The following is a 19,869-nucleotide window of genomic DNA, read 5'->3' on the forward strand; positions in this document are numbered from 1 at the left end:
TAGTTCTACTTCTGGGCTCCCTATTCTGTTCTACTGCTCTGTGATCTACGGTCTATTCATAGGCCTGTGCCACACTTTTTAACTATAAAAGCTTTGTAGTATGTTTTAATGTCTGATAAGTCTAGTCCCCTGGCATAGATTTTCCTTTTTAGTATTTTCCTGGGTATTCTTGCATGTTTGTTTTGCCACATAACCTTTAGTATCGATGTGTCTACGTTCATAAAACAAAGGCTTGTTGGTATTTTTAATAGGATTGCCTCAATTAACTGAGAACTGACATCTTTATGATGCTGAAGCACCCTTTCAATCATGTGAGATGCTTTTCATTTGTCTCTTTTTATGTCTTTCCAGAGTAATTTTAAGTTTTCTTCATATGAGTTTTATATATTTTTTGATAACTTTATTCCTATGTATTCAATCTTCTTTGTTGCTAATGTAAATTGGGGTTTCTCTTCCATATTTTCTCTAGATACCACTTGTTTATATGAAAGTTATATGGACTTGTGTGTTAATTTTATATTTTGCTCCCTTACTGAATGCTTGTACTGTTTGAGGCAGTTTTATCATTGACCATTGGTTTTCTAGAGCTTTCCAGTTATACTGTTGTATGGTGTAAAGACAGAGACAGTTTTACCTCTTTACAGAATCTTTGCCTCTGATTAATTTCTCTTCTCTAATTGCATTGACTAATATCACTAGTACAGTGTTGAATAGTAGTGGAAATAGTGCATATTCTTGCCTTTTTCCTGATTTATATGGAAATTCTTCTAGCGTTTCCACATTTAAGTAAAATAATGGCTTTAAGACTAATTTTTTTTTTATCACGTTAAGGTGTTTTACCATGTTAAGAAAATGTCCTTCAATTATTATTTTCTTCAGTGCTGTTACCTGGAATGGGTACTAGATTTTTGTCAAAGGCTTTTTTTTTTATTTTTTAGATTTTATTGAGAGAGAGAGAGAGCAGGGGAGGGTCAGAGACAGAGGGAGAGAGAGAATCTCAAGCAGACTCTATGCTGAGTGTGGAGCCCAACACAGGGCTCAATCTCATGACCCTGAGGTCATGACCTGAGCTGAGATCAAGAATTGGACACTTAACCAACTGAGCCACCCAGGTGCCCCTGTGAAAGGCTTTTTGAGCATCTATGGAGATAATCATATTTTTGCCCTTAGAGCTATCAATATAGATTTATTAATATTAAAAAAACTTTAAATTATTAGAATAAATTCCAATTAGTCATGGTTATCTTATTTTCTTTATGTGGCATTGGATCCTGTTTACAAATAATTTAGCTAATCCTTTTGTATCAATATTCATAAGTGATAGTGGTCTGCAGTTTCTTCTATTTTTGGGGGAGAGTCTTCATCAGGTTTAGGTATCAAAATTAGGTTATACTCAATTTATTAAAAGAATGAGGAAGTTTTCCTTATTTTTGTATTAGTATTTTGTACTAGTTTGCTATTTACTGCTGTAACAAATCACCACAAACTTCATGGTTTAAAACAATATAAATTTATTATCTAACAGTTCCAGAGGTCAGAAGTCCAAAGTGGGTCTCACTGACCTAAAACCGAGATATTGGCAGGCTGCATTCATTTCTGAAGGCTCTCAGGGAAAATCCATTTTGTTGCCTTTGCCTGCTTCTGGAGACCACTCATGTTCCTTGGTTCATGGCTTCCTTCCATTTTCAAAGCCAACAGGATCTAGTTTTTCTCTCATCACATCTCTCTGATGCTGACTGTCCTGCCTCCCTCTTCCACATTTAAGGACTCTTTTAATTGCATTGGCTCTTCTGGATTATCCAGGATAATCTCCCTACTTCAAGGTCCGCTGATTAGCAATCTTAATTCTACCTGCAACCTTAATTCCTCTGCCATGTATATTGACATAGTCATAGGTCTTTGGGATTTAAATACATCTTTTGGGGGAAGAGAGGCAATATTCTGCCTGCCATAATCTTCAATGTTCTAGAGCAATATATAGAACACTAGAACTATCTGATTGTTGAAGGTTTGGTAGAAGACCAGGGGCCTGATGCTTCTTTGTGTGTGGCACTTCTTTAATAATTGTCTCTGTATCTTCTGTGGAAATTTGGTCCATTTAAATCTTTTCTCTCTCTCTGATAGGCTCAATTCTGGTAACCTAAGTTTCTTTAGAAAATTATAGATTTAGGGATGCCTGGATGGCTCAGTCATTTAAGCATCTGCCTTTGGCTCAGGTCATGATCCCAGGGTCCTGGGATCAAGTCCTACATTGGGCTCCTTCCTCTGCGGGGAGCCTGCTTCTCCCTCTGCCTCTTCCCCTCTCCCTGCTTGTGCTCTCTTTCTCTCTCTGAGAAATAAATAAAATCTTAAAAAAAGAAAATTATAGTTTTTTTTTTTAAGATTTTATTTATTTATTTGACAGAGACAGCGAGAGAGGGAACACAAGCAGGGGGAGTGGGAGAGGGAGAAGCAAGCTTCCCACTGAGCAGGGAGCCTGATGTGAGGCTCGAGCCCAGGACCCTGGGATCATGACCTGAGCCGAAGACAGACACTTAACAACCGAGCCACCCAGGTGCCCCAGAAAATTATAAATTTAATGTAAGATTGCAAATGTATTTGTATAGAGGTCTGTAACAAAGCCTCTTATGACTTTTAATTCTTTTTTCCATTCACTCTTTGTTATTTATTTGTGCTTCCCCCCTATTTTTATTGTTCAAGTTAGCTAGTGATTTGCTATTTTGTTCACATTTTTCAATTAAGTCTACTCATTTCCTATTTTCTATTTCATTAATTTCTGCTTTTGCCTTTATTATTTCCTTCTTTTTCTTTCTTTTGGTCTACTTTGTTGTTGTTTGCTAGTTTTTTTCAGCTAAGTATTTATTCATCCTTTTATTTACACCCTTTTATTTTTTACTTATGAAAGCATTTCCTGCTATGAGTTTTTCTCCCAAAAACTGCTTTAAATGTATCCCATATGTTAGTGTTTTTGTTTTTTGTGGTTAAAAAAAAAAAAACTCTTTGATTTCACTTTGTGTTGTTACTGTTATCTAAGAGTTGTCACATAGGAGGCTTTTTAAATTTTTCAGATGGATGACCTTTTTGTTTTTAGTTTTGGTTAATGATTTCTATTTTTAGTTCATTGGTTAGGAGTTCCTACTTCTACTGCATTGTGATCAGAGAGTTTTGTTTGTAATATTTTTAATTCGTGGAATCTACCGACATTTTCTTTGTGATCAGTTCTTATGAATGGTTCAAAAGCCCTTGATAAAAAGGTATGTTTACTTATATCATCAAAATATAAAGTGCAATATATAAGACCTACCTAACTGATTATGTTTTGTTTTGTTTTGTTTGTCCACTTAATCTGTCTTGAACTAAGAGTGGTAAATCTCCTACATAAATCTAGTTGTTGTGTTCTTTGGAGCATAGATATTCATAAGTATTATATCTTCACTGCATACTTGGCTTTCAGCAATAAAAGGTACCCTTCTTTGTTGTGTTTAACACTTTTAGGCTTGAATTCCTATTTGTTGAACATCAGGATTGCTACTACTGCTTTCTTATTGTGTCCATTTTCCTGGAATACCTTTATCCATCCACTTATATTTTGCTCTTCTGAATCATTTTGTTTTATATATTTGGTGGATATAGCATATAATTGGGTCTTACATTGTAAGCAAAATTGAGGATCTTTTTGCTTTTAATTATCAATGTAGCTGATATATTAGATCTCATTTCTATCACAATGTTTTATAATTGCATGTATTATGTTATATTTTCTGTTTCTTTTTCTAAAGATGTGTGTTCTTTGCTCTTTAATTTATGGCCTCCACAATTAGTTTAGATGCCGTCTATAACCATACAAAGTTATTATAATATTATTGACCATATCCCATATGCTGTACATTGCATCCCCATAAATTGATTTATTTTATAAGTGGAAGTTTGTACTTCTTAATCCCCTTCACCTATTTTGCCCACACCCAACTCCTCCACCCTCTGGTAACCACTAATTTGTTTCCTGTATCTCTGAGTCTGTTTCTGTTTTGTTTTGTTTTATAGATTCCACATATAAGTGAAATCATACAATATTTTTCTGTCCAACTTAGTTCATTTAACATAACACCCTCAAGGTCCATTCATGTTGTTACTTCTTTAATTTTTTTTAAAGATATTTATTTATTTATTTGAGAGAGAGAACGCATACAACCATGTGAGTGGGTGGTGGGAAGAAGGTGGGAGAGGGAGAGAGAATCTCAAGACTCTGTGCTGAGCATGGAGCCCAACTCAGGGCCCCATGCCATGACCCCAAGATTATTACCTGAGCTGAAGCCAAGAGTCTGACAGTTAACCAACTGAGCCACCCAGGTGCCCCTACGGTTCTTTAATTTTCTTTAATTTTAAAGAATAGATTTTAGGATCATTTTATTTTTGTTCTCGTTGTTACCTTTATACTTACACCATTTTGAATGTCCATAGTCCCTTGTTTTCTTAGTTAACCTTTGACCATCTGATTTGCCATTTAAAACTAGATCCTTAACTCCTACCTATTGTCTACATGACAACCAGTGAGCTTATTTTACTTTCTTTATTCTCTCTTCCACCCCTTACCAGTTTTTAGTTGTATTATTTCTGTTTGTTATGATGTATAGCATTTGTACATCACTCTTCCACTTTGCTCTCACATTTGTTTTTGGCTTAGAGCTACAACCTTCTTTGTAAATGCTCACATCAGTTCTTTGGCTGAAAGTTTTCCAGTCACTTCTTAGTCCAATGAAACTCGTACTTTAGGCTCTAGGCTATTCCTAAAGAAAGATTCATGTCCTGTGTCTTTCCAACTTTTCCTATAGCCTTGATACTTGGACAGCTTGACTTTTTAGAAAATCCTTGTTTCACATTTTTAAAAATTAAGTTGTTTTGTGTTGATTTATTCCTTATGTATTTATTTATTTTTAATTTTTTTTTTTTTTAAAGATTTTATTTATTTATTTGAGAGAGAGAAAGAGCACAAGAGTGGGGAGCAGGAGAGGGAGAAGCAGACTCCCTGCCGAGCAGGGAGCCCGATGCGGGACTCGATCCCGGGACTCCAGGATCATGACCTGAGCCGAAGGCAGTCGCTTAACCAACTGAGCCACCAAGGCGCCCTTATTTTTAATTTTTGAGATAGAGGGAGAGCGTGCACGGGCACAGGCATGTGTGAGCCGGTGGGGAGGGGGTGCAGAGAGAGAGGGAGAGAGAGAGAGAGTCTTAAGCAGGCTCCAAGCCCAGTGTGGAGCCCTACGTGGGGCTGGATCTCACAACCCTTAAATCATGACATGAACCGAAATCAAGAGTTGGGCATTTAACCAACTGATCCACCCAGGCATCCTTGTTTATTTATTTCTAAATGCTGTTCCATTATTGTCTTGCTTTGAAAATATGTTGAATAGCTAATAGCTAATTTGCCCTTTTTACCTAGAGGTCTTTATTTATTTATTTATTTTTAATCTCTAAATTCTAATTGGTTTAATAGGATACATCTTAGAATTGCTAAATCTGGGTTAGTTTTCCCATGACCCAGTGGGCCCTTTCAATATGAAGATTCAATTCTCTGGAAAGTTTTCTTACACTGTAGTGTTTAGGTATTAGATCTGTTCCATTGTTTTGTTTTTTCTCTTCAAGGAGTCTCATTCTGTGAGTCTTAAATCTGTATTATCTGTTTTCCATTTCAATATTTTCTCTATGACCCATTTTACTTCTTTTCTCATTTTTATTTTCTTAGTTGTTTTTCTACTTTTCAAAATATTTCTTATTAAATTTTCATTTTAATTTATCTTGGGCACCTTGTAATTTAATCTTCATTTCTGAGATAATTATCTTTTCTTCCATTTTGAAATTACTAACTCTCTTTTTATTATTTCCTGATCTTTGTCCATTTCTGTTCTTAGTGCATGTATTTCTCATTCAAAATCTTTTCTTTCATATCTCCAAATGCTATTTTTTTGTATATTGAATTCCATTTTGAGTGTTCTTTTATAGTTTTCTTCTGCTTCATGGTTGTTTTCTTAGAGGCAAATTAAATCAGTGGAGGTAGGTTGGATCTTAAAATTATTTGTAAAAACTCTGTATTTGCTTATTCATTGCTTTCTGTTTATTTTCGTAGTATTGGGCTGCTTTTCAAAATGCCTGGTTAATGCCCTCTTCCATCAGTGTAGCAAAGTACGGATTCTTGAATGGTTTTGGGGGAGTGAGTGGAGACAGGGACGTGTGTCCTTTGATTTTTGAATGCTCTTTATCTTGCAGAGCCCTAAATTTCCCCCTAAATATCTTTTCCCCTTCACCACCTAATTCCCATAGGGTATTTCTCCTTTTGTTTGTGCCTTTCTTCTTCCCCAGCAGCTCTTCACTGCAAACACTACCACTTGAGATCATGCATACCTTCAAGTTTCTTCTTGTTAGACCACACTTGGATCTAGGCATTCTGTATTCTTAAATTATGCTAAGAATGTGGTCTTTATGTATTCTATTTTTTCCTTCTTGTTCTGTCTTGTCAATTTTGAAGAAATATTTGGAGATACGGACATAGGTAGATTCTGTTGTCTTTCTTCTTTCTTTTTTTTCTATCTCTACCGTATCAGTAAAATGTGCCTCCTCCCTTTTCCTAAAGACATTTATTTGTACCTTTGACCTTTTCTCTCTTTGACTTGAGTCAGTTTTCAGCCTTCATTCATTTATTTATTAACCCAATAAATATTTATTCAGTAGTAGTCCTCGTAGGTACCATTCAAAGTGGTGAATGCGACAGTGACAGAATGTCAAAATCCCAACCTAACTGGGAGTGCATTCTGGTAGAAGGAGGTAAACAACAAACAAATAAACGTGTTGTGGTAAGTGCCACAGAGAAGAAAAAAATCAGGAGAAAAAGGTGTAGGGAGTACTGGAGTAGATGAAGGTGTGTTTTAAATGTACATAGGGCTTACCAACAGGGCTTATGGACAAGGTGACAGTGGTTAGGGAACAAGGTAAGGCATCTGGGAAAAGGGTTTTCCAGGCATAAGGATCAATGGGAATAAGATGCCCAGCATGGGAAAATACTTGACATGTTGCTGGTACAGCAAGAAGGCCAGCATGGCTGGAGTGTGCTGATAGAGAGAGGGCTAGATAGTGAGATCAGAGAGGTAAGAGAAGGCCAATTCATGAAGGGCCTTGAAAAGACTTTGGCTTTCATTCTGAGTGAGAAGAGAAGACCCTGGAGGATAGAGGATAGGAAAGAGACATACTCTGACTTTCACTCCTATGTTAAGAATAGACTGGATGTAGGGGCAACAGTAGGTACAGGAACACCAACTGGGAGGCTATTGCCATGATCCAAGTGAAATATGATGGCAGCTTGGACCAGGATACTTACAGCAGAGGAGTAGGAGATGGTCAGATTTTTAATCTATTTTTAAGGTAGAGCAAACAAGATTTGCCACTGGATTATATGTGAGATTATGATTCATTACATTATTTGCAAAGAACTGTGGCCACCTTCACTGTAAGCGTAGGCTCTTTGTAAACATCAGATGTAATCACTAGTTGTGGGACACCTACCATTTCCTTCCCACTTCAGGGAAGGAAATGGTAGGTGTCCCACAACTAGCATATTTGAAAATCTGGGTATGTGGTGCAGAATAAAAGCTATGTAGAATCATTGGTTTGAGCCCATGGGGCAATCTAGAGTGAGCATTGCTAACAATGTTATCTAGTGATAAACCCACAGATAAATGGCCAGGGTCTTATCATCAATGGAAAAAAGAGAGGGAAAATGGTAAAGTGGTTGTGGCAATCAGCTTTCTTCCACTCTTATATTATAAAGAGAATAATGGAAAGCAGCACCTTAAAATCTTGTACTTCTTCCGAGCTCCAAAGCAAAAGAAAAGTTCAAGTGTATGCCAGAGCAGTTTCTCCATCTTTGCTGGACAATGTCTGCGCCATTGGGCCTGAGGATTACCGTTCTTCAAAGGTTTTAAATACCCTCCAGATGTTAGAGCAACAGTGTTGTTGCATATTAGCAGGGTCTCTATATTCTGAAGTTCTTCAACTTAACTAGGGTAAATCCACTCAACCTTTAATGTATTTATTCAACATTTAGTGTACTTACTGTGTCTCTGGCACTGTGCTAAATGATAAGGATACAGTTGCATCTTTACAGGCAGATGCAGTCAATGCTCTCATGAAGCTCGTGACCTACTAGGAAGACAGATATTTAACAGATGGGATAACTATGTAATTTGATTAGAAATGCTACAAAGGAAGAATCGAGGTTTCTCTAAGAACCTTAACCCGGTTGAGAGCTGGGACACCAGTCTTAACCAAAGGTAAGAAGCCATATGCTGAAATCAGTGACACATTACTCCCCTTCCTGCAGTGGTCCCAGTCTGTTCTTGGGGAGATTGCTGCTTCCCCACAGTAGAATAAGGAGGATTAGGGCACTGGAATGGATACTAGATCGGTCACAGACACCACTCCAGTGTCCGTATTCTTTCATCCTTTTTTTTATAATGGCAGCTACATTGTTCGTTCAGCTCTATGTCCACTGGGATCAACCTTCTCATCTAATATGGGTCAGATAAACAGATGCACGTTGGGGCTTTGCCAACTACTTCCCATCTCTGTATCTGATTCTACCCATCAGTTATCCAATCATGTCCAACCTAGTAAAGATCCAGCTAGTAAAGATCATTTTGAATTTCACTGCTCTTAAGAGACTTGTCACTTCTTCTGGATATAATGCAGAAACTTAAGGAGGATGCCTCTCTTGTAGTCAACCTGCTCACTGACTTAACAGAAAAAAAATAATGAGATTATTGCCCAAAACTAACAGACTGGGAAAAAAGATTGTCCTACGTAAGTAGCAACCTTCCTACTTGGGTATTACTGGGAAATGCCATTTTTATGGCTCTCTTTTTACTGGTCTCTAAGAACAGAACAGTATATATGTCATTTGTCCCTTTTTTATTATTATTCCTTTAATATTCTAAATCCTGGATATTACATCAAAGGTGTTTCAGAGCATCTATTGTCTGTATGCAGATGATCGTAAGCCCCTATCATTTCCAGTTCAAGATTTCTGTTTTGTATTTTCCCTTTTCAGCCCAGTCTCACTGCATTAAATCTCTAGATGGATTGTGTTTGGTAAGAGCTACGCATATTTTCCTGGCGATTCCCTTTGCTATAATCCAGTGTGAGAGCTCCAGCTCGTATTTTAGATGCATGGGAAAAGGAGGGGCATAGACAGTGGAACCAAAATAAACAGATGGTTGCCCTGACAATCTGTAAGAGGCTCTTTCATGAGCATTTTTCATGGTTTTCTTTTGAAATAAACAGTGAGACTGTGATACATTTTTTATCTCATCGACCTCCTACAAATGGCCCCATGGCTTACAAACTGCACAAAACACCAAAACGCCTCTACCAGGAAGCCACCTTTATCTGGTTTGACTCCTTCGAGGTCCCATCCCGCACCACCCAGGGAATGTCTCTGGGACCTCTTGTCCAGGCAGATTGCTAGTGTTGTGGGTGTGAACGCAAGTGAGGCACAGCAAGGGGGCCGTGATATTTGGGGGAAGGATTATCACATGAAGCGGAATGTCATTAGCAAGAGCAAGTATACAGAATGACAGGATGTCACAGACAGGGAGATAATTCCCTCTAAATGGGAGGATCAGGCAGAGGAGGGGAGGTGGCCGGACCAGGACAGGGGAGTCAAGTCTGAGCAGGAGACTTGAGCCTGACAGGGGTGATTGTGGGTGGGAGATGGGTAAGGAAGTCCAACTTTAAGGAACACAAACAGAAATAATAAAATTGAACATTTTAACACTGACTTATGCACATGGTTTCTGCTATGTCAGTTTAAAGTTATTTGCGCCTTGGTTTGTAAATGTATGTTAAAAAAAAAAAAAAACAAACTACAGTAGAGGCTCTTGTTCCAAGTTCTGAAAATATTTATTTCATAAATGTGTTTGAATTTCCTTTTATATTTCATATGCTCAGATCCCTTATCTAGATTAAAACATAACACAAACTGGCAATTGTGTAGGGCTTGCAGATAAAAAAAATTGCATTGCACTCAACAAGTGCAATGCAATGAGTAAAACACAGTGGGCTGAGGACAGAAGCTTTGGAGTCAGATCTGGGTTGAAGACCCCACTCTATGATTTCATAGCTTTATGTTCACCTGACAGGTTAGGTTGTGCAATCTTTGAGCCTCCGTTTTCTCGTCTGCAAAATGCAGATGGTAATAGGGCTTATCTCACATTGTTTTGTGAGGGTTACAGGAGTGGCTGAATGCAAGCCCTAATCACAGTGCCTGGCAACTGTTAATGATCAGTGAAGATTCATTATTAGTTAAAAAAAAAAAAAAAGAGAGAGAAAGAGAGGGAAAAAAAATTTTAAAGTCAAACTTTAAAAGCTATAAAAATAAATGAAAAACAAACATTTTCCCAGTTTTTATAGGGCTTTGTAATAGTATATAGTAACAATATTTTTCAAAAGTTTTCAAATTTATTTTTCATTTTAAGGGTAGTGTATGATTGTTATAAAAATTGAAACAATATAGTTAAATAAAAATCTTGGGTTAAAAATAAAAAATAAAAATAAATAAAATTTAAAAATTAATTATTGCTCCAAATAGAGCATTTATAAGGTTTTCTCTGAAGATACATACCAATAGACCTTCTAACTTTTCTAAATACTCCTTCCTGTTCCAGTGCAAGAATATATGCAAAGAATTAAAACCATCTCAAACTTTTTAAAATATTGAGAACCAAAATGTCCCAGATTTCATCAGCCAATGAGGTCACAGCTTCCTTTTATGCCAAATTATAGTAGTCTAAACTTACATTCTGTATGCCTTCAAGAAGTTCAGTCTTTTTTTCAGATACTCAAGCACTTTGGAGACTCCTTAGAAAATTTTATGGTGGAGGGTACCTCCCTCCCTAGCCCTGGGCTTGCCACCGCGTGATATGTCCAGTTATCTCCCTCAAAGTGAGTTTCACTGAGTGTTTTTCCACTTCTAAAGGCCCCAAGGGAAGGAGCTGTTATTTCCTGGCCCCAGCCCAGGGCCCCATCCTGATTTCTTCAGTGACCTCTTCTAAGGACGTTTTGTCTGTAGGAGGGATCACTTCCTGCAAGGGAAATCCCTCTCCTACCAGGTAGCCCTCAAAAGGCAACAAACAAATCCAGGCCCTGGATTTTGGTATCTAATTCTCATTCCCAACTAGAAGGAACCAGGGCTCATGGAGGGGATGGCTGGTCCCAGATCTGAAGCAGGAAATATCCAAAATGAGCCTAGGATACAGAAGGCAAGGAAGGTAGTTATGTCAAAAGAGCACAAGGGCCAAAAAGAAGGTGCTCTCATTGACCAGGGATGAAATAAACTGAGCATCTAAGAAGGATAATAAATGCAATTGACTAAGACACATTGTGTGTATTAACACAAAAGCATGTTTATAATGATATTTTGAAAAAGTGAGAGAGAAAGCAAACAACCTCATTGGGTACCATTGCAACAGCAAGTCTTCCTTCAGAAAATTGGCACTTGGAAGGATTAAGCATTGATCCTATCTTTCCTGTAATAAACTGTATTGCAGGGAGCTGAAGTCACCCTAGTCGATGATGAAAAATTTTTTCTTATGTAAAAATTCCAGCTAATAAATGCAGAAGAATGACGGAATCAGAACATCCTGTTGTAAGTCCCAGTGAAATAATTGCTTCAGGTAATAATCATTAACAGATGAAACCGTCAGAGGCAAGGTTGATGGGCAACTTTACAGAAAGGAAGGTGAGGCTGTTACATCTGATTCACTGTAGCTTCACTAAAAATGGGCCAGCCAGACATTGTGTGCTTCCCGATGGGATGTAATAGCACAACATCACAGCTGAGGTATTGTTGCCCAAGTAAATTAAACCTCAATCTCATCCAGCCGCATTTCATTTCATCTCATCCAGAACATTTCATTTCAGGGATGTAGGAACAAGTGAAATGGCATTACAAAGGAAGCAAAGAGGCAAAACCAGAATGTGGGACATTCTACAAGTCAGCCAACCCAGTTTCTGAGCAAGACAATGGCCGGGGGAGAAAGGGAGGGGAGGGGTGGGCACTGAGGTTGACAAATGAGGTCTAAGAGACAACACCAAACGTAGTATGTGGACCTACTTCGAGTCCTGACTCAAGAAAACCAACTGTAAAATAATTTGAGAAATCGGGAAAATTTTGTTACAAAGTAGTCATTAGATGCCAAGGATATATTGTCAGTTTGTTTGGTGTTTTAATGGCATTGTGATTATATAAAAATGTTCATAATTTTTAGCAATGCATAATAAAGTGTGTAGGGTTTTGCTTCAAAATACTGGAGTGGAGGGGGGTGGGAGGGATGGGGTGGCTGGATGATGGACCCTGGGGAGGGTATGCACTATGGTGAGCGCTGTGAACTGTGCAAGACTGTTGAATCACAGACCAGTACCCCTGAAACAAATAATACATTATATGCTAATTAAAAATAATAATAAAAATAAATCTCTTAAAAAATGTTTAAAAAAATACTTTAACAAAGAAAATCAAAGGGGCACATGAAAATATAAAGTGATAAAATCTCCATAATTGCTGAATCTGGGTGATGGATGCATTAAAAAAAAAAAGAAGAAGGAAAAAAGGAGCAAATGTGCCAAAATCTTGACCACCGTTGAAACTAGAAATGGGTATATGAACGTCCTTTGTATTTATCCCTCTATTTTTGAGTAGGTTTCAAGCTTTTTAACTTGTAAGGAAAGAGACATGGCACAACTCTAGGACATGGGTGCATCTCTCAAAATCTGGGTTATTTGCATTGAGATCTTACCACATGTGCGATCTCAGCAACACTGCATAGGATGGGCTGGGCCACCCCCAGTCCTGTGCCCTTGCAGCCTTCTGCACAAGAAGGGAAGCTGGAGGGCACTTGATGTAATGAGCCCTGGGTGTTATATGCAACCGATGATCACTAAATTCTACCTCTGAAATGAAGAAAAAAGAAAATTCAGGAAGCTTGACAGAAATAACTTAAAAAGCCCTAGGATACCAATGGGCAAAGACTACAGATAGATAATTCAAAAAAGAGAAAATGCAGATTGCTGATAAACAAGTAACTCTCCCAAAGAAATGCAAATTAAAAAGTAGAGTGGTTTTAAATATCTCCTATTAGTAAATATTAAAAATAATACGCTGTTGAATAAAAAAAAGGGAGGGGGGATCTGAATCCTGGCTTTCTTGCGCAGCCTCCTGTATCCCACCCTACTCTCCCATGGGCCACTGGGTACACAAACATGCCCATGCATCATCCAAGAACAAGAAGTAATTTTCTAGCAAGGTGCAATCTACATTCTAATTGAGAAAGAAAGTTTCCTAAGGGGCAGAAAGACAATTGTGCCAAAGAAAGAATTCTTTACATTACTGTGGGGAGAAGTACATTATGGGTGGCTCTTCTTAGCACCTCCCCCATCCTGCTGGCTCCTTCTACAGCAGGGGCTTTGCTCTACCTTGTCTTGATCAGATAGATATCTTTTGTGCAAGGACTGTCTGTCTCCAGGTAGAATGCAAGCCACCAGTTTTTGTTTTGTTTTGTTTTTAATTTATAATTGTGGTTAAAATACACATGACATAAAATTCACCATTTAACCATTTAAGTGGACATGAGTTCAGGGGCATTCCATACATTCGCATTATGTGCAACCAATCTCTAGGATTCTTTTTTTTTTTTTAAAGATTTTATTTATTTAGTTATTTGTCAGAGAGAGAGCATGCAAGAGAGGGAACACAAGCAGGGGGAGTGGGAGAGGGAGAAGCAGGCTTCCCGCAGAGCAGGGAGCCTGATGCGAGGCTCAACCCCGGGCCCTGGGCTCATGACCTGAGCGAAGGCAGACACTCAACCTACTGAGCCACCCAGGGGTTCCTCTAGGATTCTTTTTATCTTGCAAATACGCCCCTGGTCCCTAGCAACCACAATTCTACTTTCTGTCTCCATGGATTTGACTGCTCTGGGTACCTCCTGTAAGTGGAATCATACACTCTCCTTTGTCTTTTTGTGACTGGCTTATTTCACTTAATGTCCCCAAGTTTCATCCACGCAGAAGCACATGTCAGAATGTCCCTCCTTTTTAAGGCTGAATAATATTCCACTGTATGGCTAGACCACATCTTGTCCATTCATCAGTCAGTGGACACTTGGGTTGTTCCCACCTTTGGGCTCCTGTGAACATGGGTGCACCAAGGCACTGCTTCTTGCAATATAAAGGTCTTCTCCCAAGGTTTCAAAAGTCCCAGGTATAGCTCTCGAGCCTGGGCTGTGTTCCACCAGGACACTTTATTTTCAAACAATAAAAAATTAATAAATTAATTTTTTTTTAAATCCCACATGCTGGCAAGAGGGTAAAAAAAGTCGAAATTTGCTCCCTTACTCCTATTTCCCATTCCCCAAGGGTAGGATGTTCTTATATGAACAGTGTGCATTTTCCCAGAAGCTTTCTTCTGGACATATACAAATGTGTCTATGTGTGTAGTTTGGCTTTGTGTTTTATAAAAGTTTATCTCCTCACTCAACAATGTTTCCATACAGTGTAAAGGTGTTGGATACCTAGGATGTTTCCCATTTTTATGCTGTTACAAATAGTGCTAAATGGAATATCCTTATGCATATACCCTTGCATATTTACATGAGTATTATTGTAGGATAGATGTACATTTAAATTTTTGATAGGAATTTAATTTAAATACATACATGCATACAATTGTGGTAGGTACAGCCATGTTGTCTTCCTGAAGAATTGGACTAAGTTACTTGTTAGGTATTTTTTGTTTGTTTGTTTGTTTTTTGAATGTGGCTGATAAACAAGTGTTTACCGGTTAGCTTTGAAGAAAGATTTGAGCTTATTTTTTCAAGTTTAGGGCACACGTTTCAGTCTGTTCGTATTTGATCACCAAATATCCTTGTCCTCTCTCCAAGCAAATTGAAATAGCCTGTGCTCCTTAATTAAAACCTCCTTAGAAGATCTCAGGTTAGTAAAATTATCTAATTTTTTACAACTATTGTCTGCTTATAGTCTTAGGCAAATTTAGTGGGCAAAGATGTAATTGTATATTTCTGCAGGTGTACATTGCAGGATTTCTCCTTTGAGTTACCAGGAAATATAAAGTTAACCTCGTAAACATCTGCCTCTTTTATTTTTAAGATTACATAAGTATATTTTTAAACCACATCTCTTTTGGGGAAAAAAAAAAACTTTTGCCTTCATCCCCTTCTCTTTCTGATTTTTAACTGTTTGAAAAATTACTAATTGCCTAGAAATATCAAGTCCGCTAAGGCTTTTATGCAAATATGCCCAGGAGAAAGATCTGCCCCAAACCCCAATTTTAATTACTTAAGCCACTTGAATGGTTTCTGCCTGTCAGCCTCGGCAAGCGATTCCACAATTACATCTCAATTACAAAGATACCATCAAATAGGGCAAATTTGTTCATGGCACACCAATTTGAAAATGAGCCATTGGTGGTCCCCAGCAGCAACCAGTACCCAGGGGAGGAGTTACGTGGAGGAAAGACCATATACTTCACGCCTGTAGATATTTGTACTTCTCAGGAACGTAGAGAGCCAGTATCTGAGCAGAGCCAAGTCCCTCGGGCCCCTGCCGTAGGGCTCAGCCCAGAGTACCCCTGGAAGCCCAGGCTCTTCTTTTGTGTTTCCTGCGTCCTCCCCAGGCGTGCCTGCGGCGTGCAGAGGCGCATCCGCACTCGGGGGAGGGTGGGAGCGGCCGCGGCGCCCGGGCAGGGCGGGCTGCTCGCCTCCTGGGGAGCTGGCACTGGGCAATGCTCGATTGTTATGCGACTATTGATTTGCCTCTCTCTGAGGATTCCCGTGGCAAAGTGACCCTCCCTGCCGCCTGTCTGTCCCTCCCTCCCTGGCTCCCGCCCTGCCCCTCCCCGCAGCAGGATCCTAACGCGGCCGCGCGGCGCTCCTCCTCCCGTTCCTCCGGCTCCGGATTCCTGAAGTTATTAGGAGAAATAAGGTAGACGAGGGGACCACATGGAAGTTGTGACAGCTCCCGGCGGCGCACCCCTCTCGCCTGAGCCATTACCTCGCCTTAGGAATTACCCGCTGACACGTTGAATGAAGGAGGGCCCCTTGCCAGCCAGCCTGCCGGGATGGGCCACTGCTGCTGCAAGCCTTATAACTGCCTTCAGTGCCTGGACAAGACGGTACTTTGCCTTCCCTCTCCCCCCCCTCCCCCCCACCCTCCTTTGAAAGAGCAGAGAGAAAGCCTGAGCCAGCCACCTCTGTCTCTCTCCCCTCGCATGTGTGTGCGCTTTGTTGGCGAGCCCGAGGCTGCCCTTACTGGTTCCAGTGTGCTGAAGTGTGAGTGCCGTTCGCAGAAACATTTGGTCTCACCTACTCTGCAGTGCCTTACATAATTCTCTATTCCTACAGTCTCAAATGCAGCTGTTGCATTTTCCCGAAACAGCAGGGCTCCGCTCTAACATCTTGAAATCCAGACTGCCAAGAAATCCTTGCAATATTCCTAATGCATTGTAATGTACCTGTGAAACCTAAGGCATTCCGGTTGGGAATTTAGATTAGCTAGACATGCTTCTCTTGGCCAACTGCTAACTTTGAAAGTTTCCCACTCTTTTTTATAAACAGTCTCCATCCTTGTAATTTATATTCTTAGGTCAGAGAAGAAAGCACCAGTATTGTTGTATTCGCTGTACTTCTTTGCATCACATAGGGGTGACTAACATAGAGGTGAAACCTGAAGCAGCCCCAGAGTCGGAGGGTGTGTTCAAGTCTTCGCTGGAAGGAAATTTCACAGCCAGGGACCTGAGAATAGAGCAGGAGCAAGTGAGAACTGTATGACAATTCCAACACAAAGCTTTTCTTTGCTTTTGACATTTGCCTGTGAGCTTACAGAGGGGTTGGGGGATGCTGTTAATTTCACTACTAGAAGTATGTTGGCAAGAAATCTCATCTCTGTGATGTTTTTTTCTCACATACATTTGGATTTCTCCAAGATGCGTGAAATGGGATTTAATAAAGGGTTGAAATTGCCTCTTCTCTGCCCACATGGGCATCGGCTATATAGAGAGCTTGAGGTATAGTGTGTGACCAGGTAAAGGAAAATAAATAGCTTGATATGAAACTCATTACAAGGAGGTCACTTGGGAACATCTTCGTTATCAGGTCTGTTTATGAACTTTGACCTAGGAAAATTACACTGATATTTTAAAAGTTACCGGGTACTTTTTTTCCTATAGGAGTAACTATTTTAATGGGTTTTGCTTTTACTACCATGAGTATGACCTAAAATATTTATATAAACATTTATGAGCTTTTAACAAATAGAAATAAAAGACATTTGCCCTCAATTATCTGCAAATTCAATATTGAAGCGATTAAGCCCTTTTTCAAGAGAAGTGGTCACAAAGGGCCCCGTAAGACTCTGTCCTTTCTAGTTGTTGATTAGTAATCCGGGTGGGGTATGGCATTGCCTTATTAAGTCAATTAAGGAAGCTTTGTCACGATAGTTGTAATAAAAGGGAAGGGTTTACTGCATGTCCAACAATAGTATAATGTTCATATTCCTAAGTCATGGTACAAAAATTTTAGAAATAGAAGCTGTAATCAGCTGGCCTTCTTTGAGAAAATATAAAGTGAACCGATCCTCCTTTTTTGTTTCAAATCAAATTCTTAAAAATAATCATCTCTGTGTCATTCTTTAATTTGGAGATTTTGGAAGACAATTAAATAGTATGTCTTCTCATCCAGCAGTGTGATGTTTAAGTAACTTTTAAATGTTTTAACTTTGAAACTTCAAACTTAATACCAATTATTCTTTGCTGATGAAAACTTAAAAACTGCATCTATCAACTTTCTCATTACGTGTACACCACGTGTCTTGTGTCTTAACTTTCCTTTGCCATAGTTCAGAGCAGTATCCCCAGGGGAGGTTTTGAAACTATATATTCATAGGTGCTCATTTTAGGAATTGAGGATTTTCTTTTTTTAAATTAAAAAAGTCATTGCTTTATTTAGTCAACTGCTTTTAAGGATACCTTCACAGGCAGCACGCCAAAATCATTTGTCTGTTCAGCGGTTACCTATTGGGCCAGGCGTTGGATGCTGAGAGTATTATGGGATCCACTCCAGTCTCCAGCTTCTTTGAATCCCAAGGTAAAATCCATCAGTCTGTTAATTTGCTTTAACAGTCCCAGCATCAACATTTCAAAGAGGCCTGATTAAATTATTGATAAATCTTGCTTCCTTTAGACCAGCCTAATAAACCTTAAAAAAGAAGAAGAAAGAAACATTTCCTCAGAACTTTATATGGGTACAAAATGAAAAACTTAATTTTGGGAACTCAATTTTGAAATGTGAAAACATTTTTAATTATTAGTACAGCTTAGAGATGTTCTGAAAAGAGTCATAGGACAACTAAAGATACTTTTAAGTAATAGTTTCAGAGATGGGGCTAAGAAATATAAACCCAAAGATGCTTATTTAGCATTCATTTACTGGGAGAAACTATAGAATCTTGTGTGAAGTATAAAATAAATACAAATGTGTTAAACGAACAAATGGTTTTTTAAAGCTGTTTGTGCTTTATGTATCTTCAGCTTTTCAAAAAATCTATTCATTGACAATATTTCTTGCTGGTTTACAGTATTTACAAGATTTATTGCCCAGTTATTATGGGGGCTATCAAAGAATTCTCAGAAGGGCACAGCCTGCCCTGTAGAGTTTACCAGTTCTTTGGTGGGTTGTATTTCCATCTTTCCCAGAGAAATTGCAAGCTGGGTAGGCAACAATAACACATGTGGAGCAATTAACACATTAATACAAGACTGGAGTATAATGAAGTGAAAGTCATGTGGTACTGACCATACCTGTTTCTGGAATCTAGTGAAAGGAGAAATCCATGCTGGAATCTTAGGCAAGGTTTCTTGGAAAAAATGGAACATGAATTGCACTTGGAGGAATGGGGTGGAGTTTTAATGAACTGTGTGAGGAACAAGAATGTAATTCTAAGCAAGGAGTGCATAAGTAAAGGTACTTTAGCCCAGTTTGATGAAAGATGAGAATAAACACAGCGGGAGACCCAAGCACATAGGGAGTGTGGGGAAATATTTTCCAGGCTGAAAGCCAGACCCAAGTTTTTTAACTTGAGTTATAAGCAGTAGAAATCAATCTTGGGATTTTGAACACAGAGGTAATCTGTAGAAAGACTCGTTCTATGGGTATTTTGAAAAGGAAGGGGTGATCAGGGAAGGCCACTGGGACACCCAGATGGATTTCAAAGTCTGTTCCACCTGTGGACTCATGTGGTGCAGGATCAAGCCAGCACTTCTGCACACACAGAAACTCCTTACCCTTAGCCTGAGGGTAAGGGCTGATCAGGGCTGATCATTCTTAGGAGCATTGAGTTATTGAGAGAAATAAACTCGATGTAAACGAGAGTGCCAACTTGTTTTTTAACAATAAGAAATGTCACTGACAAGCAAATAAATGATAACAAGCCCGAGAAACATGTATTTCTTTTTAGAGTCAAAAGTCCAGCTTCGTAAGAAGCTTTGATGAGAATGGAACCTGAGCCAGCAAGTTATGGTCTTTAGGCATTCAGTGTCTTCAGAGCCTACGTGTCCATGTCCCATCACCCCTCCAGCCTGAAAATGTACTTGAGAAGGCTACATGATTGTCACCTGTCTTGGTGACTCCTTCTTCTAAGCTCCTTTTGCTCCCTCTACTACAAGGCACCTTGTCTTGCAGGCTTAGGTACTGTCCTATCCCCTTGGCGGTTACTTTGCATATCTCCACCCTAACCTTATATGTGTTGGTTATAATC

The 19,869-nt window shown here is 39.0% G+C and overlaps 1 protein-coding gene across 3 annotated transcripts in view; it reads left to right on the forward strand.

Moving 5' to 3' along the window:
- MTUS2 (microtubule associated scaffold protein 2) overlaps window positions 1-19,869 on the forward strand; it is a 505,832-nt gene that overhangs the window by 418,340 nt on the left and 67,623 nt on the right. The window contains exon 1 of one of the 3 annotated variants that reach the window (XM_081814786.1): window positions 15,308-16,231. The exons of the other annotated variants lie outside the window; for them this stretch is intronic. Coding sequence (XP_081670912.1) covers window positions 16,178-16,231 — 54 coding nt within the window. The 5' untranslated portion in view covers window positions 15,308-16,177. Of the gene's footprint in view, window positions 1-15,307; window positions 16,232-19,869 lie in introns of those variants that run through there. 3 annotated transcript variants of the gene reach the window in all.

This window comes from Leptonychotes weddellii, chromosome 3, assembly GCF_054177405.1.
Source record: "Leptonychotes weddellii isolate Sample4059 chromosome 3, ASM5417740v2, whole genome shotgun sequence".
NCBI classification, from domain to species: Eukaryota; Metazoa; Chordata; class Mammalia; order Carnivora; family Phocidae; genus Leptonychotes; species Leptonychotes weddellii.